We start from the raw sequence: 27,872 nt of genomic DNA on the forward strand, positions 1-27,872 counted from the left end.
ACAGGATTGGTGTTTCAGCACCAGATTTATTTTGAACTTTTTGCACACCGCCATTTATTACTCTATCTTCCCTTGCACCATACATGTGTGGATTTGGACACCGTTAGGAACATTGCAGCATTATTGGTTCACATTTGTTTACGTTTAGCACGAATGATTTCAGACATTTTGGAATTGGCAGCTTTTTCCGGTTCATTCACCATTCAGTCAGACCCCTCTGGTAGCGCACTGGTCCTCGTTTCTCACCAATAATAGGGTGTGACTGTGGGGGAGGAGACATTAGAGTGTAAGCTCCCCTGGTACAGAGACTGATGTGACTGTAGGGGGGAGGGGACATTAGAGTGTAAGCTCCCCTGGTACAGAGACTGATGTGACTGCTGGGGAGACATTAGAGTGTAAGCTCCTGTGGTGCAGAGGCTCGGCGTTCTCTGTACAGCACTGCGGTATATGTCAGAGCCACACAGACAGAACATTCCGGGCACGGAAGGGTAATACACAGAAATGGTTCTACAAAAATCAACCCAAAAGCGGAGAGAGCGGGGCGGTTGGCGAGCGCCGCGCACATCCACCAGATTGAAACAGCTGTGTCAGAATTTGGCTCCTGGCCTCAATCTTTGTTTCTGAACTTCATAAAATATCCCGGGGCCGCGATCCAGCTTAACCCTTCCCCTGCCCAACCATTTTTTTTTTTTACTATTTTTTTTTTTTTATATAATTTTTTTTTCTTCTTCCTAAAAAGGAGGAGGATATTAATCATAAATTATGACCTGAGCTGATGAAAAAAAAAAAAAAGTTTGTGTTGCTTAAACTGGGTCTGAACTTCATCAGAGAGAAAAAAAAAAAAAAAAAGGAAAAAAAAAAAATCAGCCAGCCAATCTGGGAGCAGCCCAGGCAGCTGTTAAATACAGCACACGGCTCCAACATCGCAGAACAAGAGGAGGCAGGGAAGGGAGTAAAGCAGGAAAAAGCCAAAGAAGACTTCAGATACTTTCCAAGAAGTTCCGAGAGAAGAAAACCGGGACGTTGTCATCTCAGCCTCCCTTAGATCCTCCGGCTTACAATATTTTTCCAAAATTTTCAACCTGAAGGCAAAACTTTCCTTCTACTTTCTAAGGAGCAACTTTATTCTTTTTTATTATTTTTATAATTTTTAAGAAATTTTTGATTTCTGAAAGAAGTTTAACAACTCCTGGAAAGATGGACTTTTGAAAGGTAGAACATTTTCTAAGCCATCAATCTTTCTCGTTGTAGGAACTTCACAAAGTTCTCAAGAACATTTACGTACAACTTCTTAATTTTTTTTTTCTGCGATTAATATTTTTCTAAGAAGCAACTTTATTATTTTTTTATTTTTATCATTTTTAAGAAGTTTTAATTTCTGAAAAAAAAGTTAAAAACAAGTTTGGACTCCTGGAAAGACGGACTTTTGAAGGTAGAAAATTTTTTAAGCCTTCAATCTTTCTCGTTGTAGGAACTTCACAAAGTTCTCAAGAACATTTACTTCCAACTTTGTAATTTTTCTTTTCTCCGATTTAATATTTTTCTAAGAAGCAACTTTATTATTATTTTATTTTTATAATTTTTAAGAAGTTTTAATTTCTGAAAAAAAATTAAAAACAAGTTTGGACTTTTGGAAAGATGGACTTTTGAAAGGTAGAACATTTTGTAAGCCTTCAATTTTTCTCCTTGTAGGAACATCACAAAGTTCCCAAGAACATTTACTTCCAACTTCGTAATTTTATTTTCTGCGATTAATATTTTTCTAAAAAGCAACTTTATTATTATTTTTTAATATTATAATTTTTAAGAAGTTTTAATTTCTGAAAAAAAAGTTAAAAACAAGTTTGGACTCCCAGAAAGATAGACTTTGAAGGTAGAAAATTTTTGTAAGCCTTCAATTTTTCTCCTTGTAGGAACATCACAAAGTTCTCAAGAACGTTTACTTCCAACTTCGTAATTTTTTCTCTGCAATTATTATTTTTCTAAAAAGCAACTTTATTATTTTTTAAATTTTTATCATTTTCAAGAAGTTTTTCATAAAGAAGTTTAACAAAACAAGTTTTGATTCCTAGAAAGACGGACTTTTGAAAGGTAGAACATTTTCGTAAGCCTTCAATTTTTCTTCTTTGAAGAACATCGCAACGTTCTCAAGAACATTTACCTAATTTAGTTACAACTTGCAACTTTGTAAATTTTTTTGCACAACTTTGAAGGTTGCAAAAAAGTTCCATCCTCATCTCCGAAGACAAGCGAGGAAAGGAAGATGACCTGTTGGGAGGTCCTCAGTGTTTTTGCTGCAGCCTGGGTGCACGTGGTGCTGGCTTTTGGAGAAAGATCCCCAACTGGCTACAAGGAGGAGATTGTGTTTCCGGAAAAGCAGAACTCCAGCTTCCGCCAGGACTTTCCCGGGGACGAGGGCTCCTCGGAGAACCACCTGAAGTTCCGTTTCCGCGCTTTTGGAGAAGAGCTGGTCCTGGATCTGGAGAGGGACCCCAGCTTTCTCTCCGAGGACCTGACGGTGCAGTACTTGGGCAGGAACGGGCAGTCGGACGCCAGCGGCCTTGCCGAATCCGGAAGCTACTTCACGGGGGCCGTCAATTCCGACCCGGAGTCTATCGCGGCGGTGAACTACAACGGCGCCTCGCTGCTGGGGGTGCTCCAGTACAGGGGGTCCGAGTACCACATCCAGCCGCTGGAAGGAGGCGGGCAGAACAGTGCCGAGGGCACGGGGGCACACGTCATCCGGAGGAAGGTGCCGGAGAAGGGCAACGGGCCTATGTGCAACGTGGGGCCGCAGGTTTCTATGCGGGTGTCGGGAGACGCCGACGGCAGCAATGGTTACGGCACAAAGAAGATGGCGTCATCCAAAAGATCCAAGGTAAGACATAGTTACATAGTTACATAGTTAGTGAGGTTGAAAAAAGACATCCGTCCATCCAGTTAAACCTATGATGTGTGTGTGTTTGCTGTTAACCGTACATTGTATACCCCTGTATGTTGTACATTGTATACCCCTGTATGTTGTACATTGTATACCCCTGTATGTTGTACATTGTATACCCCTGTATGTTGTACATTGTATGCCCCTGTATGTTGTACATTGTATACCCCTGTATGTTGTGGTCTTTAAGGTGCCCATCTAATAGTTTTTTGAAACTATCGATGCTCCCTGCTGATACCACTGCTTGTGGAAGAGAATTCCACATCCTTACCGCTCTTACAGTAAAGAACCCCTTACGAGGGCCATTGGACCTTTGAACTTCCATCTTTAGAAGTAGCTGGTCACGTTCTACGAGGGTCTTCTAAACTTTTCCGCACTTTTATATATATAATAGAGTGAAAAAAAAGTGCGGAAACTTTTAGAACAGGGGTCTTAAACCGGTGGCCCTCCAGCTGTTGGGGAACTACAAGTCGCATCATGCCTCTGCCTATGGGAGTCATGCTTGTAACTGTCGGCCTTGCAATGCCTCATGGGACTTTTAGTCCTCCAACAGCTGGAGGACCACCAGTTTGAGACCCCCGTTGTAGAAGAACACTTGTATTTTATTGTTGTATGCGGCTCCATTCACACTTGTGCAACTTGTCATGCAACTTTGGATACTAAAGTCGCACAACAATTCACATTCCATGTTTTATAGGCTCCATTCAAGATTGTGCGACTTTCTCATGCCACTTTGGACACTAAAGTCGCACAACAAGTGATATCCCATGTTTTGTAGGCTCCATTTACGCTTGTGCGACTTGTAATGCCACTTTGGATACTAAAGTCGCACAGCAAGTGATATCCCATGTTTTGTAGGCTCCATTCACGCTTCTGCGACTTGTAATGCCACTTTGGATACTAAAGTCGCACAACAAGTGATATCCCATGTTTTGTAGGCTCCATTCACGCTTGTGCGACTTGTAATGCCACTTTGGACACTAAAGTCGCACAACAAGTGACTTCCCATGTTTTGTAGGCTCCATTCACGCTTGTGCGAATTTGTCATGCCAAGTTGGACACTAAAGTCGCACAACAAGTGATATCCCATGTTTTGTAGGCTCCATTCACGCTTGTGCAACTTGTAATGCCACTTTGGATACTAAAGTCGCACAACAAGTGACTTCCCATGTTTTGTAGGCTCCATTCACGCTTGTGCGACTTTGTCAAGCCACTTCGGACACTAAAGTTGCACAAGTCACATCCCATGTGTTATAGACTTGTCATGCGACTTTGGACCTCAAAGTCACATGACAAGTCGCACCCCATGTTTTCTAATGTGTACCGTTCATATCTATGCGACTTACAGTCGCAGCGACTTCAAAGTAGTTCATGCACCACTTTGGTCTGACTTTCATGTGACTTGAGGGCCATAGACTTCAATGTAAAAGTCAAAAGTTGCATGAAAGTTGCACCTGAATGGTATAAAGTGAGACAGTTGTGCAACAGTTGTCACGTGTCATTGGTCAAAGGCTAAGTCGTATCCAAGTCGCACCAATCCAAAGTAGCATCAAAGTTGCACCAAAATTAAAGTCACAGCGACTTTAGAAAGGTTCTGCACTAATTTGGTCCAATTTTCATGTGACTTGAGGGCCATAGACTTCAATGTAAAAGTCAAAAGTCGTATGAAAGTTGCACCTGAATGTAATACATGGGACAGTTGTGCAACAGCTGTCCATTATCGTTGATCAAAGCCAAAGTCGCATCCAAGCTGCACCCATCCAAAATTGTGTCAAAGTTGTATAAGGCTCCATTCACACTTGTGCAACTTGTCATGCGACTTTGGACATCAAAGTTGCATGACAATTCGTTCCCAGTGTTTTCCCAATGATAACCCTTTTATATATGTATGAATTAAAGTTGCAGCGACTTCAGAGTAGCTCATACAATACTCTGGTCAAACTTTCATGCGACTTGAGGGACCACATTCTTCAATGTAAACCCTCAAAAGTCGCATGAAAGTTGCACCTGAATGTTATACATGGGACAGTTGTGTAATAGTTGTCCATTATTGTTGCTCAAAGCCAAAGTCGCATTCAAGTCCCACCCATCCAAAGTAGCATCAAAGTTGCACCAAAATTAAAGCCACAGCGACTTAAAAAAGGTTCTGCACTAATTTGGTCCAACTTTCATGCGACTTGAGGGCCATAGACTTCAATGTAAAATTTGCATGAAAGTCGCACATGAATGTTATACATGGAACAGTTGTCCGTTATCGTTGGACAAATCCAAAGTTGCATCCAAGTTGCATCCAAGTCGCACCCATCCAAAGTAGAGTCAAAGTTGCATCAAAGTTAAAGTCACAGCGACTTTAAAAAGGTTCTGCACTAATTTGGTCCAACTTTCATGCGACCTGAGGGCCACAGACTTCAATGTAAAAGTCAAAAGTTGCATGAAAGTTGCACTTGAATGTTATACATGGGACAGTTGTGCAACAGCTGTCCATTAATGTTGGTCAAAGCCAAAGTCGCATCCAAGTTGCACCCATCCAAAGTTGTATAAGGCTCCATTCACACTTATAAGACTCCAAGGTTGCATGACTTCGGAATGCAACTTTGGATGGGTCCAACTTGGATGCGACTTTGTCTTTGATCAATGATAATGGGCAACTGTCGCATGTATAGCATTCAAGTGCGACTTTCATGCAACCTTTGAGGGTTTACATTGCAGTCTATGGCACTCAAGTCGCATGAAAGTTTCACGTGAATGCTATACATGAGATAGTTGCCCATTATCATTGATCAAAGTCAAAGTCGCATCCAAGTTTTAGCCATCCAAAGTTGCATTCCCAAGTCATGCAACGTTGGAGTCCTACAAGTCTGAATGGAGCCTTATACAACTTTGGATGGGTGCAACTTGGATGCGACTTTGGCTTTAACCAACGATAATGGACAGCTGTTGCACAACTGTCCTATGTATAACATTCAAGTGCGACTTTCATGCAACTTTTAACTTTTACATTGAAGTCTATGGCCCTCAAGCCGCATGAAAGTTGAACTCATATTAATGCAGAACCTTTTTAAAGTCGCTGTGACTTCAAGTCACACATATTTGAATGGTTGTCATTGTAAAACATGGGATGTGACGTGTCATGCGACTTTAGTGTCTAAAGTCGCATAACAAATCGCACAAGTGGGAATAGAGCCTTGTTAGGGTTGCAGCTGTTCCTACCAACAGTCATGGTGTCATTGGTGGTCCCATTGGCCGCCCATGTTAAAGATTTTATGATTGGCCAGGTGGGAAATCCGATGTGGCGTGACCACGCCCCTTGCACCCTTCTGAAGAGTTTAGTGCGTTCAGCAGCACGTGTCTGGCCAACACTAGCCGGGCACCAGCGTGGCACCATCTCTAGGAATGACCTTGTTTTGACCAATGGGCTGCACGCCCAAAAAACATTTTGGAGACATTGGCCAATTTTTTAAGCCAGGGCCACGCCCCCCCTCATGACATCATGAAGCTTTGTTAGTACAGTTGGTAAGACCACCATGTCCACTCTGCTCTTGCCAGAGACTGCAGAGGGGGAAGAGCCGGAGATGGATGGGCGGAGGCTGAATAAATGCCACAAACTTCTAAAGGATAAGTTGGTGACCCAAGATTTTCCTGTACCTAAAGCAGCTGCCTTTGTGGCCAACCATCCTGATCTAATTCATTCCATGGGGGTGTCTGTATTTGTTTCCTCTGAATGTCGGCAACTTATTATCCATGTTTGGTGGAAGCTGCAGAGTTAAACCCCCAATAATTCTGAGTTCCCGGGTCTGTACACCAGCTGTGCCCATTATGAGGGGTTCCCACCATCCCTGTGCTGAGTTCCCGGGTCTGTACACCCGCTGTGCCCATTATGAGGGGTTCCCACCATCCCTATGCTGAGTTCCGGGGTCTGTACACCCGCTGTGCCCATTATGAGGGGTTCCCACCATCCCTGTGCTGAGTTCCCGGGTCTGTACACCCGCTGTACCCATTATGAGGGGTTCTCACCATCCCTGTGCTGAGTTCCCGGGTCTGTACCCCCGCTGTGCCCATTATGAGGGGTTCCCCCCATCCCTGTGCTGAGTTCCCGGGTCTGTACCCCCGCTGTGCCCATTATGAGGGGTTCTCACCATCCCTGTGCTGAGTTCCCGGGTCTGTACCCCCGCTGTGCCCATTATGAGGGGTTTCCACCATCCCTGTGCTGAGTTCCCGGGTCTGTACACCCGCTGTGCCCATTATGAGGGGTTCCCACCATCCCTATGCTGAGTTCCGGGGTCTGTACACCCGCTGTGCTCATTATGAGGGGTTCCCACATCCCTGTGCTGAGTTCCCCGGGTCTGTACACCCGCTGTGCCCATTATGAGGGGCTCCCACCATCCCTGTGCTGAGTTCCCGGGTCTGTACACCCGCTGTGCTCATTATGAGGGGTTCCCACCATCCCTGTGCTGAGTTCCCAGGTCTGTACACCCGCTGTGCCCCTTATGAGGGGTTCCCACCATCCCTGTGCCCATTATGAGGGGTTCCCACCATCCCTGTGCCCATTATGAGGGGTTCTCACCATTCCTGTGCCCATTATGAGGGGTTCCCACCATCCCTGTGCTGAGTTCCCGGGTCTGTACACCCGCTGTGCCCATTATGAGATGCGGTCTAGTATAGGTACCCATAGTCAGGTCTTCCATGTTTATCATGCTCACGGACCACACAGCTCATGCGGGGTCAGAGCGAGGCACTCGCAATGATGACGTCCTGTCCGTTGATGTCATAGACAATTCCCACCAGCCTCTCTCAGCCTAGAATAGCGGACCGCATGCTACATAGCCAAGTACCTCCATCATCAGCTATGTCCCCCCCTGCGCAGAAAGGCGTCTCGGTGAATGTCTCGGTGAATGTCTCGGTGAATGTCTCAGTGAATGTCTCAGTGAATGTCTCGGTGAATGTCTCAGTGAATATCTCGGTGAATGTCTCGGTGAATGTCTCGGTGAATGTCAGGTAACGCTGTAAAGGTTCTTTACCGGCGACTAAATTATAAAGCCGTCTTCTCCTGCCCCGACCTGTCCGACATTCCTGACGGGGAACATTGAGGAGACAGACGCACGGAATCCGCTTTGAACTTTGTAAAAAAAAAAAAAAAGGAACGACAATCCTGCGCTGAAAGTATCCGGCGAAGTCTTGGCGTGGGAAGGGTGGACGGCTGCCATGTTTTGGTCGCGCTTTGTTCGGGTTGGATCCCGACCGCACTTTCCACGCCAGCCTGTTGGCGGCCCCGTGCCACGGCAAACATCGCCGCTAAGCCGGTACAGGTGTACTTGCTGTATGAATTAGGAAGGGATCGGCAACCGGGAATGCAGATAAGGCGCGCGTCTTCCGAATAATCGCGGATTTAGAAAGAGCTTGCGACGTAATGTTATACCAGAGTCATCATAATCATATTATACGCTGATATAGCTCTGACATATACCGCAGTGCTGTACAGAGAACCCAAATCAATTCACCAGAGGAGCTTACACTCTAATGTCCCTCTCATAGTCACACACTATTATTATTATTATTATACATTTATATAGCTCAGAGAACACTGAGCCAGTCACATCACTCTCTGTACCAGATGAGCTTACACTCTAATGTCCCCTCCCCCACAGTCACATCACTCTCTGTACCAGATGAGCTTACACTCTAATGTCCCCTCCCCCACAGTCACATCAGTCTCTGTACCAGAGGAGCTTACACTCTAATGTCTCCTCCCCCATAGTCACATCAGTCTCTGTACCAGAGGAGCTTACACTCTAATGTCCCCTCCCCCACGGTCACATCAGTCTCTGTATCAGAGGAGCTTACACTCTAATGTCCCCTCCCCCCATAGTCACATCAGTCTCTGTACCAGAGGAGCTTACACTCTAATGTCTCCTCCCCCCATAGTCACATCAGTCTCTGTACCAGAGGAGCTTACACTCTAATGTCCCCTCCCCCCACAGTCACATCAGTCTCTGTACCAGAGGAGCTTACACTCTAATGTCCCCTCCCCACGGTCATATCAGTCTCTGTACCAAAGGAGCTTACACTCTAATGTCTCCGCCCCCACAGTCACATCAGTCTCTGTACCAGAGGAGCTTACACTCTAATGTCTCCTCCCCCATAGTCACATCAGTCTCTGTACCAGAGGAGCTTACACTCTAATGTCCCCTCCCCCCACAGTCACATCAGTCTCTTTACCAGAGGAGCTTACACTCTAATGTCCCCTCCCCATGGTCATATCAGTCTCTGTACCAAAGGAGCTTACACTCTAATGTCCCCTCCCCCACAGTCACATCAGTCTCTGTATCAGAGGAGCTTACACTCTAATGTCCCCTCCCCCACAGTCACATCATTCTCTGTACCAGAGGAGCTTACACTCTAATGTCCCCTCCTCCACAGTCACATCAGTCTCTGTACCAGAGGAGCTTACACTCTAATGTCTCCTCCCCCCACAGTCACACACTATTATTATTATATATTTATATAGCTCTGACATATACCGCAGCGCTGTACAGAGATCACTGAGCCAATCACATAGGCAGCGTAGATTGCGGGGGAAGGGGTGCACTGAGGCTCCCCGGGTGCTGCTGCTTCTCTCCTGGAACTTCGATTGGGTCTGGAAAAGTTTTCTGCAAAGTAAAAAACAGAGAAAGCCTCAATAAACTCGGGAGCCGGAAGGATGCGCGGCGCAGGCGGCCCACTCAAGCGTGGAAGGAATTAAAGTCGGCTCGCGGGGCCATTGATGTCTCCCACCGGTTTGTGTCTGGGCCGCGTGTGGGGGCTGAAGATGGAAAAGTGACGTTGTCCGGAGCTCCTCTGAGCCGCAGCCAAGGAATGTCAAGGTTGTATTGGTTAATGCCTTTACCACAAACCCATTTTCCTCCAGTCATCAATTTTCCGGCGGGGCGCCGCCACGCACTTTTTCCATCTCAGCGGAATCGGAAAGCCTCGATTACACCGCCGACATCCCCCCCCCCGCCCCCCCCCAAAACGCGGCCGCATAATCCAACGCCGACTTCGCTTTCGGAAAAACGTTGATCCCCGTCTGGGACAGTGACAGCAACGCACGCGTGTTATGCCGCGTGTTAACGCGCATTGCAATAAGACATTAAAAATAATGGCTGCCGATGCACCTGAATGTCCTTAAAATTGGTCACGTGACGCACTGCTGGGCGCCCTGCACCCGTACGCTGACTTGGGGCTCATTTACAAGGGCGGATTATGTGCGTTCCATCCCCCAGAGGGATCTTTTCTATCCCAATTCCTCCCACTGACACCAATGATGGGGCACTATTCATCCCACTGACACCAATGATGGAACACTATTCCTCCCACTGACACCAATGATGGGGCACTATTCCTCCCACTGACACCAATGATGGGACACTATTCCTCCCACTGACACCAATGATGGGGCACTATTCCTCCCACTGACACCAATGATGGGACACTATTCCCCCACTGACACCAATGATGGGGCACTATTCCTCCCACTGACACCAATGATGGGGCACTATTCCTTCCACTGACACCAATGATGGGGCACTATTCCCCCCACTGACACCAATGATGGGACACTATTCCTCCCACTGACACGAATGATGGGGCACTATTTCCCCCACTGACACCAATGATGGGCCATTATTCCTCCCACTGACACCAATGATGGGGCACTATTCCTCCCACTGACACCAATGATGGGGCACTATTCCTCCCACTAATACCAATGATGGGGCACTATTCCTCCCACTGACACCAATGATGGGGCACTATTCCTCCCACTGACACCAATGATGGAGTACTATTCCTCCCACTGACACCAATGATGGGGCATTGTTTATTCCAAGTCTGAAGCCCTTATATAGAAAGTTTGGGGACCCCCCTGGTTTGGGGTGATGGGGGAGGGTCCATATTTCTGGGTGGTATCAGCGGGATTCCTGATTTCGCGCTCAGATTGTGGCGCCCCCGTCAGGCTTTCTGGCCATCGCCTGAAATATAAAACGGCTTTTCATGGGAAGAATGATACAATTTGCTGTTACGTGTTTTTCGGCGATGGTTGCGGGTTCCGCGGCTTCGCTGCAGATTGGCAGATGTTCACCTTTTATGGAAACCCGTAAAAGTTTATAAGGAGTCGTCTTCCGCCCCCCCCCCCCCCTTTGAATCTGGAAATGTGATATCCGGAAAGTAATGGGTTTCTATGAGAGCGGCGGGACGTGGATTGAGGCATAGGTGATGGCTCCAGGTGATGGATTGAAGCCTCATTGATAGCTCTGTCAGAGGTCCAATCAATGCGACTCAAGTCACAGACACTTTTTAAAAGGTTCTTGCATCTGATGCGACTCGAGTGCCATAGACTCCTGAAGTTGCATTAAAATCGCACAGCAGTGGGGTCGCAGCAGTGTGAAGTGTTAACGGTAAACTATAAGGGCTGCTGAGATCGGCTCTGATAGTCCTAGAAGAACCCGTTTCCAGGCTGGTCACCCCTGACTCATAGCCTCACACTGACAGCGCACAATCACCATAGCCTGGCACTGACAGCACACAATCACCAAAGCCTCGGACTGACAGCGCACAATCGTCATAGCCTCACACTGACAGCGCACAATCACCATAGCCTCGCACTGACAGCGCACAATCACCATAGCCTGGCATTGACAGCGCACAATCACCAAAGCCTCAGACTGACAGCGCACAATCGTCATAGCCTCACACTGACAGCGCACAATCGCCATAGCCTCGCACTGACAGCGCACAATCACCTTAGCCTTGCACTGACAGCGCACAATCACCGTAGCCTGGCACTGACAGCGCACAATCGCCATAGCCTTGCACTGACAGCGCACAATCGCCATAGCCTCACACTGGCAGCGCACAATCGCCATAGCCTGGCACTGACAGCGCACAATCACCATAACCTCGCACTGACAGCGCACAATCGCCATAGCCTCTCACTGACAGCGCACAATCGCCATAGCCTCTCACTGACAGCGCACAATCACCATAGCCTGGCACTGACAGCACACAATCACCATAGCCTGGCACTGACAGCGCACAATCACCATAGCCTGGCACTGACAGCGCACAATCACCATAGCCTGGCACTGACAGCACACAATCACCAAACCCTCGCACTGACAGCGCACAATCACCATAACCTCGCACTGACAGCGCACAATCACCAAACCCTCGCACTGACAGCGCACAATCACCATAACCTCGCACTGACAGCGCACAATCACCATAGCCTGGCACTGACAGCGCACAATCACCATAGCCTGGCACTGACAGCGCACAATCACCATAACCTCGCACTGACAGCACACAATCACCAAACCCTCGCACTGACAGCGCACAATCACCATAACCTCGCACTGACAGCGCACAATCACCATAGCCTGGCATTGACAGCGCACAATCACCATAGCCTGGCACTGACAGCGCGCAATCGCCAAAGCCTCGCACTGACAGCACACAATCACCGCACGGCACAATTAAAACCCACGAACCACACTTGGCATGAAGCGACTTTGGCGAGGCGCGGGTTAACACAAGTGTGCCCCGGCGCTGGCCAACCGGCGAGGAAGACCATCAACAACCTTCCCCGTGGACGACTGCCAGCGAGCACTGGAAGGGTCCAAACAAGAGGCTCCATGTTCCGCCGGCTCCGTCTGCCCCCCACCCCCAGACAATGAATGAATGTTTTCTTTGTCCTCTGTGCCGGGCTAAGGTTACCGCGCAGCGCTCAATAGGCCAACGCCATCCAGGCCATTCAGCCGTGAAATCCTGTGATGAGCGACAATGCGGGCTGATGGTGGGGGGGGGGGAGCGATACCCCCCAGGAAATGGGAGCGGGGCGGAGAGGAAGTGAAGCCCATGTTACTCCTCTTGTCTTTGTAACTGTAGCACGCCGATAAGATCTTCCTGCCCGGCGACTCCGGGCCCTTTTTAAAAAAAATGAGACCTGTGTTCTGTGTCTCGTACGCGGGCGGCTATCTCACGTCGGATCATCAAAGCGCGGCGATATTCAGGACAAGGTTTTTCTTTTTTCCTTTTATACGAGCGGAAGGGTCCTTCATTAGGAGAAAAAGTCTTTTTTTTCACCGCAAATGTGTGAGTGTGACCGATGTGACCACCCCCCCGGAATACGTACGCGCTCACATACACCATATGTCCGGTGGAAATATCTTTTGATAATAACTTGATCCATTTGTTACCCTAAAAGCCTTTTTGATAATCATTCCTCTTGGTCCACCATTGGTCTTAATCTAATTATCAGATCTCTGTTACAGAAACTCTCAAAAGATTTTGGAAGTGAAATACAGACCACGTGTCTGCAAACATTGGAGGGGGGATCGTCCACCCTTGCTCTGTAGCCTTGGTACCCAACTGATGGACTTGGTCCACCATCTGTCTTCACTAAATGTTCATATCCTTGTTACAGAAACCCTCAAAAAGCTTTGGAAGCAAAATGTAGATAGGTGTCTGTAGATGGGCACGTGTCTTGCCAACAATGAACGGGGAGGTGTCCACCCTTGCTCTGTAGCCTTGGTACCCAACTGATGGCCAACGCTCTTGGTCCACCATCTGCTTTCACTAAATTTTCAAATCACTATTACAGAAACCCTCTAAAAGCTTTGGAAGCAAAATGTAGATGGATGGGTGCCTGTAGATGGGCATGTGTCTTGCCAACAATGGATGGGGAGGTATCCACCCTTGATCTGTAGACTTGGTACCCAGCTGATGGCCAACGCTCTTGGTCCACCATCTGCTTTCACTAAATTTTCAGATCACTATTACAGAAACCCTCTAAAAGCTTTGGAAGCAAAATGTAGATGGATGGGTGCCTGTAGATGGGCACGTGTCTTGCCAACAATGGACTGGGAGGTGTCCACCCTTGCTTTGTAGCCTTGGTATCCAACTGATGGCCCATACTCCCAGTCCACCAACTGCCTTCGCTAAATTTTCAGATCACTATTACAGAAACCCTCTAAAAGCTTTGGAAGCAAAATGTAGATGAATGGGTGCCTGTAGATGGGCACGAGTCTTACCAACAATGGATGGGGAGGTGTTCAACCTTGTTTTGTAGCCTTGGTATCCAACTGATGGCCCATGCTCTCAGTCCACCAACTGCCTTCACTAAATTTTCGAATCGCTGTTACAGAAACCGTCAAAAAGCTTTGGAAGAAAAAATGTAGATGGATGGGTGCCTGTAAATGGGCATGTGTCTTGCCAACAATGGAAGGGGAGGTTTCCACCCTTGCTTTGTAGCCTTGGTATCCAACTGAAGGCCAATGCTCTTGGTCCACCAACTGCCTTCACTAAATTTTTGGATAACTGTTACAGAAACATTAAAAAGCTTTAGAAGAAAAATGTACATAGATGGGTGTCTGTAAATGGGCACGTGTCTTGCAAACAATGGATGGGGAGGTGTCCACCCTTGCTTTGTAGCCTTGGTACCCAACTGATGGCCCAAGCTCTGTATCCTTGGGAGCCAAAAAATGGACCTTAGAAGTTATCATTCCTCAGTCCTTATTTGTTTGTTACCCTACAAGCTGTTTCATGACTCATTTAGGTGCAAACTCGTAGCCCACCATCTCAAATATTGGATCCAAGCATGGGCCATCAGTTGGATACCCAGGCTACAAAGCAAGGGTGGACAACCCTTGAAACATTTTGGAAACAAACTGTACATGGATGGGTGTCTGTAGATGGGAATGGGAGGTGTCTGCCAAAGGTCTGTAGCCTTGGAACCCAACCAATGGACTACAGATGATCATGGGGCTCAGATAGATCTTTTGGGGAAATCTGGAACATTTCTTGTGGTTGAATCTCTTTTAATTGCCTTCCCCCCAGTTCTCTATCCTCGTACGAGTCACCCCTCTTCGTGGTAACGGTGGAACGCTATTAATCGCCCCATTACCTTATATAGAGTTGACATAGGGGACCCTTCTAGATACAATTTAAAGGAGATTGACAGCGATCCACCAATCTAGATCAATGTTTTTCTTGTTGGGGTATTGCGCGGGACGGTTGACAAAGTACATCCCGTTCTGGGCTGCCCACACACATGTGCGTTATTGCACATTAGGCAGTGTTTATGCAATGCACGCTGAGGACAGGACATTAATATTGAATTTGCGCAAGGCTTTAGAGAACCAAATTTAGCAAAAGGATGACGTTCCAGAGAGCTGTCATAGACGGGAAGAAAAAATTGGGATGAGCTTAGGAGAGCCACACGCGATTGTTTGGGTATTTGAGAGGTGATGGATGATGGTGGATCGTCAGCAGTGATGTAACCGTTGTATATACGGCAATGTAAACGCCAGACCCAGGGCCTCCCTCCCCTCTTTCCAAGTCTTAGGATTAAGACATCTCCGTACTCATAAGTCATAGCTACGGAATTGCAACATTGTGTTCCTCATCTTCGCTTTCTAAGTGTCTGCCTTCTGTCTGCCTTAACTCTTTCCATGTGGAAAATGGAGTCTTCCCAGCCTTTGGGGCTCTCTCGTATTTGACCAGCTGTTGTTTTTGAACTACCAAACTCAGCATTTACCCTCTCTATTTATCCATTTGTCCTGGTGACCATGGTCTCCGGTACAGAAAGTGATGGCAAATCCAACATTTTTGAGTTGTCACCGGAGCAGGAATCGAAGGGAGATCTCCAGTGGGTACAACTGTTTTACTGTCACCTGTCTCTGAAGGGATATCCTCTCACTTTAGAGAGATCTCCTCTTACTTACTGCTGTTTCTCTGGGGAAGGAAGTGAAGGGAAGTCCACCTGATGAGACGCAAACCCTTGAGGGATCATAACCATTCCCGAATCACATCATTCCCACTGGGCAGCGTTGGGCATATATAAGGGTCTATTTATAAAATAAATTGGCTGTGTGGATGTCTCCAAGTTTTTGCATAGCTTTCATGAATTAATTGAATGATAGGTTCACTTCCTATAATCATCAGCTCCATCTAGTGGCCACAATGTGGTATTTTACTCTTTCGGGTATTTCAATACCACATTATGGACACTAGATGGAGCTGGTAATCACAGGAAATAAACATTACAAAATTTACGAGGATTAGACCCATTAGACAGGGCAATTCTATTTATGTCTTATTGCTTCAGTTCACACCAACACACTTTGTTGTCGAGGATGCCATTGCATCTTCCTGATTCTCTTTAAAGTGACATAAATAATATATCTTGGGTAGGATAGAAGAAGCGCCTGGTGTCCAGAAAAACTGCAGCTTTGACATACAGTTCATAAGACATCTATTAAAAGTATAATCACACGTTTCGGGGAATGGACTGCCCCTTTTTATGGGCTGTTGCTGCATGCTATTGGATGGGAAAGGTTCCCAAAGTTATATATTGTTTATGAGGTTTTGGAAAGTAGAATGGTAGAGTGCGGGACAGGGATGCAGGGACACTGGGTGCTTCTTCTATCTTGCCCAAGTCTTCTCACTGAAAAAAACCCTAAGGCCGTATAGTAAAGGTAGCAGCCCAAACCCCAAGAGGGTCCAAAAACCCTAAGGCCATATAGGAAAGGTAGCAGCCCAAACCCCAAGAGGGTCCAAAAACCCTAAGGCCGTATAGGAAAGGTAGCAGCCCAAACCCCAAGAGGGTCCAAAAACCCTAAGGCCGTATAGGAAATGTAGCAGCCCAAACCCCAAGAGGGTCCAAAAACCCTAAGGCCGTATAGGAAAGGTAGCAGCCCAAACCCCAAGAGGGTCCAAAAACCCTAAGGCCGTATAGGAAAGGTAGCAGCCCAAACCCCAAGAGGGTCCAAAAACCCTAAGGCCGTATAGGAAAGGTAGCAGCCCAAACACCAAGAGGGTCCACCACCATCATTCAAGGTCGGGCACAACCCACTGGAAAGGGGCTTCTTCCTCTTTGCCGATAAAATCACCCACCCGCAACCATCGACTGATCCAGTCAGTCCAGTGCGGTCTACAGCACAAACCAGATATAGAATATGTGCTATCAAATGCACACAGGAGCTGGGGGACAGCTTTGTTATCCACAAGAGGTCAGGCCATTGACAGGGGAGGTAACAAATCTCAGGGATCTTTGAGCCTCCCAGCTCCAGAGTCATCCTCTTTACCTAAGGGGACACACACACACACACACCTACATTGTTCATAAGACATCCAGTACAATTATAATTGGGTAATTCTTGCATCAGTCCACAAGTGACTGGTGGTTCTCTTTAACGTTGAGTCTTTTTTTTTTTTTGCATGAATATGTAAGAAACAATTTGATATTAAAAGAATTATCTTGGTCCTCTCTGCAGAAACATTTGCTGAATGAGTTTGTTGTAACTATAAAAGTTGACCTTATACGACGTCATCACCTGCTATAGGCAGGACATGCTAATCCAAGAAAGGATGACAATGATCTGAGGTCAGGGACCGTAGGGATCTGTCATGTAAATCTATCTTGAGGCTCCGTATGATAAAGCCAACCTAGGCTGGATGTATGAGCATGATGGATGGCAAATATTATGGAAACTCGCTGCTTCGGAAAATATTCTGAGGTGAATTATGAATGGAATCTGGGGAAACAGGGCCTCATTCCAAGGTAACGGCGCTCCAAGGGGCCTCTGTTGGCTTGTTTTTAGGTTTATCCTGAAGTGTGGTGAAGGGGGTTTCATAAGAATCTGTCATAACACGACCCCTTCCCCTGAACCATACTGTTCGGCGTATTGTTGTAGGCAATTTGCAACCAACCTTTGACCCATTTTAATGTAATTTTAGCCAGGCATTACCAGTTCTGGTAGAATGCAAAAAAACAGTAACATGACTGACACCTCTAATGGCCACCATGTTGAAGGGTTAAGTTGAATGTTTAAGGGTCTGTGTACTACATTACCTGGGATGAACCATATAGCCTTCCATCCAAATGGAAAAACCTTTGGGAAATCTCTTGGAAAGAAATTAATGGAGAACTATGAGGAAGAGAGAGTAGTCTATGCCTAATCATCGTGGCAGATGAGACAATGGCCACCTTCCACGGAGCAGGCCTCAAGAGGTATCTGATGACCGTCATGGCAGCTGCTGCCAAATTTTTTCACCACCCAAGCCTGAAGAACCCGGTCAATGTGGTGGTGACACGGCTGGTAGTGATCGGACGGGCCGACAAGTCCAACACCTACGGGGGGCTGAAGATGACCACCAATGCTGCTGAGATGTTGAGGAACTTCTGTGAGTGGCAGAAAGGACTGAACAAACCAAACGACTCCATGGCCACCATGTTGAAGGGTTAAGTTGAATGTTTAAGGGTCTGTGTACTACATTACCTGCGATGAACCATATAGCCTTCCATGTAGATGGAAAAACCTTTGGGAAATACCTTGGAAAGAAATTAATGGAGAACTATGAGGAAGAGAGAGTAGTCTATGCCTAATCATCGTGGCAGATGAGACAATGGCCACCTTCCACGGAGCAGGCCTCAAGAGGTATCTGATGACCGTCATGGCAGCTGCTGCCAAATTTTTTTGCCACCCAAAACTGAAGAACCCGGTCAATGTGGTGGTGACACGGCTGATAGTGATCGGGCGGGCCGACAAGTCCAACACCTACGGGGGGCTGAAGATGACCACCAATGCTGCTGAGATGTTGAGGAACTTCTGTGAGTGGCAGAAAGGACTGAACAAACCAAACTAATCCATGGCCACCATGTTGAAGGGTTAAGTTGAATGTTTAAGGGTCTGTGTACTACATTACCTGGGATGAACCATATAGCCTTCCATGTAGATGGAAAAACCTTTGGGAAATCCCTTGGAAAGAAATGAATGGGGAACTATGAGGAAGAGAGAGTAGTCTATGCCTAATCACCAGAACATTTCCAAAAAATTTTTGGATCCCTACATGTTAAATTCTTCTCCAACCCCAATCTTGATTCAACACCGGCTGAGCAACAGAGACCCGTCTAAGGGCAAGACTGAGGCTCTCAAAGCATGAGCAGAAATATGATGTAAGAGTTGGGAATGTGAGAGGGAAATAAATTTAGGCATGGAAAATAGAAGCCTCGCTATTCATGATAAAGCAGTCACACAACGTAAAAATTTTAGAAAAGACAATTTTATTACTTGAGCATACCTTTTTAAATATACAAATGCATCACTATACATTTTTTAATAATATTATACGTTAGTTTTACTTCATTAAACAATTATCTTCTTTTATCCCCAACAGCGCTTTGCATCGGTGCCCCGTTACGTGGAGACTTTGGTCGTGGCAGATGAGAAAATGGCCACCTTCCACGGAGCAGGCCTCAAGAGGTATCTGATGACCGTCATGGCAGCGGCTGCCAAATTTTTTCGCCACCCAAGCCTGAAGAACCCGGTCAATGTGGTGGTGACACGGCTGGTAGTGATCGGGCGGGCCGACAAATCCAACACCTATGGGGGGCTGAAGATGACCACCAATGCTGCTGAGATGTTGAGGAACTTCTGTGAGTGGCAGAAAGGGCTGAACAAACCCAACGACTCGGATTCAGAACATTTTGACACGGCCATACTCTTCACTCGCCAGGTGTGTACATTTTCGTAGCACCCAAAATTTTAACAAGATTTTGAGTGGATTGTACTAATTCCTAAAGAACATGTATATATTTATTACTTACGTGCATTTTTGTTGACAGAATCTTTGTGGAGTATCCACATGTGACACGCTTGGCATGGCTGATGTTGGTACAGTTTGTGATCCATCAAGGAGTTGTTCCATTGTCGAGGACGACGGTTTGCAGTCTGCTTTTACTGCCGCTCATGAGCTAGGTAAGCAAAACTACTTAACAACTGACAGTTTAATGGAGATATCTGAAGCCTGCACTCTGAACGTAATGCACTCTGGAACTATGCACTCTGTACGTAGCGCATTCCTGAACTATGCACTCTGTATGTAGCGCATTCCTGAACTATGCACTCTGTATGTAGCGCATTCCTGAACTATGCACTCTGTATGTAGCGCATTCCTAAACGCTACACTCTGTACGCAGTGCACTCCTGAATTCTGCACTCTGTTTTTAGCACAACTTCAGAACTCTGCACTCTGTATGTTTCATAATCCCGAACCCTGCACTCTAAATGTATCACACTCCTGAATTCTGCACTCTGTACGCAGCACACTCCTGAACTCTGCACTCTGTATGTAGTGCACTTCTGAACTCTGCACTCTGTAGGTTTCAAAATCCTAAACTCTGCACTCTGTATGCAGCACACTCCTGACTGCTGCACTCTGTACATTTCAAAATCCTGAGCTCTGCACTCTGTATGTAGCCCACTCCAGAACTCTACACTCTGTACGTAGGGCACTCCTGAACTTTGCACTCTGTACGTAGTGCGCTCCTGTAATCTGCATGTAGCGTACTCCTGAATTATGCACTCTGTACGTAGCGCACTCCTGTACATTTGTAATCCTGAACTCTCCACTCTGAACGTAATGCACTCCTGAACTCTGCACTCTGTATGAAATGCACTCCTGAACTCTGCACTCTGTATCTAGCGCATTCCTGAACTCTGCACTCTAACCGTAGAGCACTCCTGAACTCTGCACGTTTCATAATCCTGAACTCTGCACTCTGAACGTAACGCACTTCTGAACTCTGAAATCTGTACGCAGCACACTCCTGAACTCTGCACTCTGTATGCAGCGCACTCTTGAACTCTTCAGTCTGTACGTAGTGCGCTCACGAACTCTGTACGTTTCATAATCCTGAACCCTGCACTCTGAATGTAACGCACTCCTGAACTCTTCACTCTGTACCCAGCACTCTCCTGAACTCTGCACTCTGTAGGTAGCGCACTCCTGAACTCTGCACTCTGTAGGATTCATAATCCTGAAATCTGCACTCTGTACGTAGCACACTCCTGAACTCTGCTGCACTCTGTACGCAGCTCACTCCTGAACTCTGCACGTTTCAAAATCTTGAACTCTGCACTCTGTACTTAGCACACTTCTGAACTTTGTACTCTGTACATAGCACACTCCTGAGCTTTGTACTCTGTACGTAGTGCACTCCCGAACTCTGTATGTAGCATACTCCTGAATTCTGCACTCTGTACATAGCTCACTCCTGTACATTTTGTAATCCTGAATTCTGCACTCTGTACGTATCGTACTCCTGAATTCTGCACTCTGTACATAGCTCACTCCTGTAAATTTTGTAATCCTGAACTCTGCACGTATCGCACTCCTGAACTCTGCACTCTGTACGTAGCGCACTCCTGAACTCTGCATGTAACGCACTCCTGAACCCTGCACTCTGCACACCCCAGATACTACTGGCCCTTTGAGGGCAACCATACTGTTAAAGAAGCCTACAATAAAATTTAGTTTGACACCCCTGGGCTAGACTAAGACCTATAAGCACCACTTCCAATAGATAAAAAAGTCAATAGCATCAACAATCTTCTCTTCTTCTGCCAACAGGCCACGTCTTCAACATGCTCCATGACAACTCCAAACCTTGCATTGAACTCAACCGCCCGGCCAGCAATACCCGTCATATGATGGCACCTGTTATGTCGTATGTGGATCCAGAAGAATTGTGGTCACCCTGCAGTGCCAAATTCATCACTGACTTCTTGGACAACGGCAATGGTAGGTAACCTTGTAGCCCATGTCTACTACATTGGCCCTTAGGCTACTATGATCTTAAAGTCTCCAAGTAGCCATTAATGCCAAGTTTGACAATGTATCTTCCTTCTCCAGGTCACTGTCTTTTGGACAAGCCTTCAGCTCCCCTCCGCCTGCCAGTCCCATTCCCTGGAAACGACTACGATTCTGACCGCCAGTGCCAGCTAACTTTTGGTGCCGAATCCCGACACTGCCCAAACCTACACACCCCCTGCTCCTCTCTATGGTGTACAGGAAGGATTGATGGACACTTCATGTGCCAAACTAAGCACTTCCCCTGGGCGGACGGAACACAATGTGGAGTCGGAAAGACGTGTATGAACGGCCGTTGCATCAGCAAAGTGGAGATGAAGGCCTACAATGTGAGTTTGGCGTACTTGGTTGACAATATAAAAGTTAGATAGAAGTTCCATCTATCAATCTTTAGAAGCCCTTTGAGATGCTACAACATTGCAACTTTAATTATTGTTTGATGATTACTTTTACAGACTCCAATGAATGGAGGTTGGGGTCCATGGGGTCCATACGGTGAATGCTCACGGACGTGTGGTGGTGGTGTTCAGTTCTCCCATCGTGAATGCAACAAGCCAGTCCCAAGAAATGGTGGGAAGTATTGCGAAGGGAAGAGGACCCAGTACCGCTCTTGCAATACACAGGAGTGCCCAACAGGCAATGGTACGTTTTACATACCCAGAGCCAATTTTAACGTTTTTTGAACTTCGTGCCAAAAAGAGGAGAACTGCCATTTGTTTTTGCTATCCCAGGGCTGTTTTCCATGATCAGTTCACGATAACCAAAAATCACAAGTCAACTTTTCTCGTTATATAATGTATGCTTCAGTACATTGAATGAGAGACAAATTCACAATGAATGAGCTCCTAGAGAAGTTCAGTGCTGCCCTCTATGGGACTGACTTCTCTCTGCTTGCAAGTGTGTGAAAAATCATTACTGGTGTCAAAGTCTAAGTCAGGGGTCTCCATTTCTCTAATCAAAGGGCCAGTTTACTGTTCGTCAGACTTCAGGGGGGCTGGACTGTGGCCACCCTGGTGCCAGTGGGAGTAAACAATGCATCTTTGGTATTAGGGGGGAAAATAGTGCCCTATCATTGGTGTCAGTGGGAGGAATCGTGCTCCATTGTTGGTGTCAGTGGGAGGAACTGTGCCCCATTGTTGGTGTCAGTGGAAGGAACTGTGCCCCATTATTGGTGTCAGGGGGAGGAATGGTGCCCTATTGTCGGTGTCAGGGGGAGGAATGGTGCCCTATTGTCGGTGTCAGGGGGAGGAATGGTGCCCCATCGTTGGTTTCAATGAGAAAAATAGTGGCCTATTATTGGTGTCAATGAGAAAAAAAGTGCCCCATCGTTGGTGTCAATGGGAAAAATAGTGCCCCATGTTTGGTGTCAATAGGAGAAATAGAGTCCCATTGTTGGTGTCAATGGGAAATATAGTGCCACATCGTTGGTATCAATGAGAAAAATAGTGCCCTATCGTTGGTATCAATGGGAAAAATAGTGCCCCATCTTTGGTGTCAATGGGAGAAATAGGGCCCCATTGTTGGTGTCAATGGGAAATATGGTGCCCCATTGTTGGTGTCAATAAGAAATATAGTGCCCCATTGTTGGTGTCAAAGGGAAATATAGTGCCCCATCATTGGTGTCAATGAGAAAAATAGTGCCCCATCGTTGGTGTCAGTGGGAAAAATAGTGCCCCATCTTTGGTGTCAATGGGAGAAATAGGGCCCCATTGTTGGTGTCAATGGGAAATATAGTGCCCCATTGTTGGTGTCAATGGGAAATATAGTGCCCCATTGTTGGTGTCCATGAGAAAAATAGTGCCCCATCGTTGGTGTCAATGGGAAAAATAGTGCCCCATCGTTGGTATCAATGGGAAAAATAGTGCCCCATCATTGGTGTCAGTAGAAGGACTTATGTCCCATTGTTGGTGTCAATGAGAGAAATAGTGTCTTGTATCAGTGGGAGGAAAGGTTCCCCAATGGCCAAATAAAGGCAGGAAAAAGGGCACATCTGGCCCCAGGGCCGCAGTTTGGAGAACACTGGTCTAACAGGACACGAGTCCAGTGATTGATAGATGAAAAGGCCTTCATTAAAAAGGTTAACTAATATGTATAATAACCTTCTCGCCCTACAGCAATGACTTACAGAGAGCAGCAGTGTGCCATCTACAACCACCGGACAGACCTCTTTAAAGGTTTCCCATCTCCCATGGACTGGGTTCCCCGTTACAATGGAATTGCAGAGAAAGACCAGTGCAAACTCACCTGCCAATCCCGTCCTTTGGGTTACTATTATGTCCTGGAGCCACGGGTGAGTCCCATGTCCAACATCTGCTATTCCTTCGCTAACACAAATTAATTCTCACTCTATAAAATAAAGAATGGATTTTTCCAATGTGCTTACACAGCTTATTTACAGTAGCTGTATCTAAAAAAAGGAATAGCTACTCCCATGCTGTGCGATACATAGACACAGTTGGTTCTGTAGCCCCGTCTAGGGCTGGCACAAGGGGTGAGTAGAAGGGGCGGCTAACTAAATTTCCCCGTTTTTCTTTTTCTGGTTCCAGGTGGCAGATGGTACTCCGTGCTCTCCGGACTCCACTTCTGTATGCGTACAGGGACGCTGCGTCCACTCTGGCTGTGACCGAGTTATCGGATCCAAGAAGAAATTCGATAAGTGCATGGTGTGCGGTGGCAACGGCTCTGCCTGTACCAAGACCTATGGATCATTTACAAAACCACGGTGAGACACCACAGGATTTTCAAACACCCAATTTAAAGTTGCCATGTCAGGACAACTGGGAAAATGCCATAGGTTTATATTGGGAAGGAGGAGGTTAGGCGAAGCAGACCCTGTATCTGGTTACTGTGCTCTTATCTGGTCTTTGCATAGACATACAGTGTCAGGAACTCATCTAAATTGGTTGGTGCTGTCCATATAGAACAGGGGTGTCAAACTCAATTTCATTGTGGGCCACATCCACATTATGGTTGCCCTGAAATGGCCGGTTGTGTCTGTATGACTAGATGTCCAGAGCACCCCCCCCATTCTCTTCAGAACTCACATCCCCACTACATCAGATGTCAGGAGTTCTGTCCTCCTCTCTGCTGCTGACTGCTGAGACAAGGTGGGGGCAGGGCCATCTTACTGAATGGGCACTCTGGGCAGTTGCCCGGGGGCCCCACTTGCCAGGAGGGCCCCACCTGTCCAGCGACCCAGCCTCAGCCAAGCATTAGTCCCGATTCCCGCATCCCGCCACCAAACTTAGCAGGTGACAAGCGCCTGTCTGCCCTGCGCTGCTGTCAGGCCACTAGCGCTCTGGAGGGGGAGCCCACAACTGCAGGAATACCTGTCCGCCTTCACGGGAACAGGCACACAGAGGAAAGTTGGGTCTGACTCCCGTCCGTGTGTGTGTGTTCACCGGACCCAGCCGCCCAACTTGGAAGCTGTCATTAGTCTGGCACTGCTGTACCAATAAATATCGCCTTATAGATAATTTGCATTTTTATTCTCCTGGGTGATTGTGAAGGCGGGGCCCTAGTGCAGTGCATTGCCCGGGGCCTATAATGCTCTTAAGATGGCACTGGGTGGGGGGGGAGATGACCGGGGGTGCTTCAGGATAGGTGAGAGGGCCACATGAAATGTCCTGTTAGGCCATTCTGTTTGACACATGTGAAATAGAATATTCTCTTACACGTATAAGAGTTCTTTGTGGTTCACGTTCCATAATCGAAGACACTTGTAAAACAAGCAGACTTGTAGCAGAAATTGTAAAATAGGATTTTTATGCCTCGTTTCCACTGAGCGGTACGGTTCAGTTCGGTACAGTTCAGTACGGTTCAGTTTGGTACAGTTCAGTACGGTTCAGTTTGGTACAGTTCAGTACGGTTCAGTTCAGTACGGTTCAGTTCGGTACAGTTCAGTACGGTTCAGTTTGGTACAGTTCAGTACGGTTCAGTTCAGTACGGTTCAGTTCGGTACAGTTGAGTACGGTTCAGTTCGGTACAGTTGAGTACGGTTCAGTTCGGTACAGTTGAGTACGGTTCAGTTCGGTACAGTTGAGTACGGTTCAGTTCGGTACAGTTCAGTACGGTTCAGTTCGGTACAATTGAGTATGGTTCAGTTCGGTACAGTTCAGTACGGTTCAGTTCGGTTCGGTATGGTACACCTTGATCAGGCTTGCGTTTCCACTGCCAACAGTACCTAAGCTCAACAGTACCTCAACAGTATTGCTCCACCCTGTTGGTACAGTACTAATGTGCTTGATACCCCAACGAAAGGGTACCAAAAAAGAGGGACGGTACGGTTCGGAATTAGGGTACCATTTACAACTTTTGACAATGGAAATAGCAAAAATTGCATACCGTACCGTACCACTCAGTGGAAGCGAGGCATAAGACCTACTACTAGTATTTTGTACTGGTAAAATTATATTCAAATCTTTGTTTTATGCTTCCAGGTACGGCTACAACGACGTGGTCACCATTCCAGCAGGTGCCACAAATATTTTAATACGTCAGAACAGCGGGTCATCCTCAACGAGCGACGGGGTCTACTTGGCCTTAAAAAGACAAGATGGAACCTATGCCCTCAATGGAAACTACATCTTGGTCCCCTCAGAAGTGGACGTTAACATTGGGGGAGGGTTGACTGTACGGTACAGCGGGGCCACCAAAGCCATGGAAACCATTGTTGGACGTGGACCCCTGAAAGAGTCCATTACCATCCAAGCCTTGGTTGTCAGTGACCAGAGAGCCCCGCGTCTCAAATACACCTTCTTCGTCCCCAAACCAACCACTAGGTCCACACCAGCCAAGAAACCGGCAGAAGACTGGATGAAACGGAGGGCACAGATACTTGAAATTTTGAGGAAGACCAGAAACAGCCGCAAATGATCAGTAGAAGATGTACTGGGACATTTATGTCTCGATTCACAGAGACAAGCTAGCACATTCCAACCTAATTTCTCTTAGGTAGGAAGTTTAAGTGTTTCGCAGGCAGCATCTTCAAGCTATGCTTATATAGAACTGGAAAGTACCACCTTTCACAAAACGTTCTCGAAAATATCCAGAGCTGAAACTAATGGGGGAAATCCTGTAAACCAGCTCTGCATCCAAGCCATTAGGAAATAAATTGCAAAAGAGAGGTGACCAGAGGTGGTACAGATGGTCTTGCCAAAAAAAGCCTAAAAAAACATCAACGGACTGTTGTATAGCTCGAAAGAAACAAAGGAAGGCCACCTGGACTCAAAGTAGACATTGTTGAGTCTTTAATAAGCCTGTGCTGTTGGCTGGTCCACCACCGGCGGCTGCCCTTTGGACTTTGCCCCTTTGGCCTTGTTTGACCAACCGTTTTCTTATTGCCAATGGACTTTGAACTTCAAAGATGAACTGGTGACCACAAAGACAGTCTTTCATGAACTTTGATCTGTGGTCACTGCAGTGTTCACAAAAAAAGAAAAAAGGGGTTTGCCGTTGCTGAGGCAATCAAAAAATTTTAGCGTCAAACTCTACGGTAGCTTGTAAGAGGAGTTGATTCCTCACTATGGACTGAAAGTAGGGTCTGGATACCCATATTATTTAATAGGAACATAAAATAATTAGCTAGGATAACTATGTTGATAACACATCCCTGAGGGACAGCCTGAGAGGGTCCACAAAAGCAATAAGCTCTTCCCGTTCTGGAATTCCCCTTTGAGAGGAACGGGAAGAAGGGTTCGTTTTTTGTGAATAGCTTTTTGTAGGGGTAGAAGTGATCAATGGGGGGGATTTGAATGGATCTTGTTCAAAATGAACAGTGCCTGGCGGTTCTGGCCAGACATTTGGTGCTGCTCGCACACATAATTGGCACTTTTCCACTGCAAGTACCGGCTCGGCTCTACTCGGCCATGCTTGGCCTGGTTTGCTTTTCCACTGCTGGTACCGCATGGTACGGTGTTGGAACGGTTCGGTACGGTACGGTATGGTTTGCTTTCCACTAAAGTAGTACTAAAGTTAAGTGGGTGGGATAACAACGATTCTCTGACCAATCAGTGGCTAGTAGTGACTGCATGCAAAGGATTGTGGGATATGGTACCGGTATTGGTATCTCTTGGAACCACAATCGAGGTGGTACTGTTTTAGAGAGCCGTACTGTTCGGTTCCATGCAGTGGAAAAGTGCCGCCGTACCGTACCGAACCGTTTCTACACCATACCATGTGGTACCAGCAGTGGAAAAGCACAAAAGCGAGCCGAACCGTTCGATTCCATGCAGTGGAAAAGCGC

The 27,872-nt window shown here is 46.8% G+C and overlaps 1 protein-coding gene across 1 annotated transcript; it reads left to right on the forward strand.

Annotated features, from left to right (window-relative positions):
- Window positions 1-2,213: 2,213 nt before the first annotated feature.
- ADAMTS4 (ADAM metallopeptidase with thrombospondin type 1 motif 4) lies at window positions 2,214-27,368 on the forward strand. Its single transcript, XM_082242930.1, has 9 exons — window positions 2,214-2,878; window positions 19,154-19,492; window positions 19,602-19,734; window positions 21,389-21,559; window positions 21,671-21,957; window positions 22,084-22,270; window positions 23,743-23,918; window positions 24,175-24,350; window positions 26,068-27,368. The coding sequence occupies exons 1-9, from the start codon at window positions 2,264-2,266 to the stop codon at window positions 26,501-26,503; spliced, it is 2,520 nt and encodes an 839-aa protein (XP_082099056.1). The 5' UTR covers window positions 2,214-2,263; the 3' UTR covers window positions 26,504-27,368.
- Window positions 27,369-27,872: the final 504 nt, after the last annotated feature.

The sequence above is a fragment of the Pelophylax lessonae genome, assembly GCF_965119305.1.
Source record: "Pelophylax lessonae genome assembly, chromosome: 13".
Taxonomy (NCBI): Eukaryota; Metazoa; Chordata; class Amphibia; order Anura; family Ranidae; genus Pelophylax; species Pelophylax lessonae.

Coding starts and splice junctions, on each gene's coding strand:
- ADAMTS4 (XM_082242930.1), top strand. CDS start 2,264: ATGACCTGTTGGGAGGTCCTCAGTGTTTTTGCTGCAGCCTGGGTGCAC. Junction 19,493..19,601: donor CCATACTCTTCACTCGCCAG/GTGTGTACATTT, acceptor TTTTGTTGACAG/AATCTTTGTGGAGTATCCAC. Junction 19,735..21,388: donor TACTGCCGCTCATGAGCTAG/GTAAGCAAAACT, acceptor TTCTGCCAACAG/GCCACGTCTTCAACATGCTC.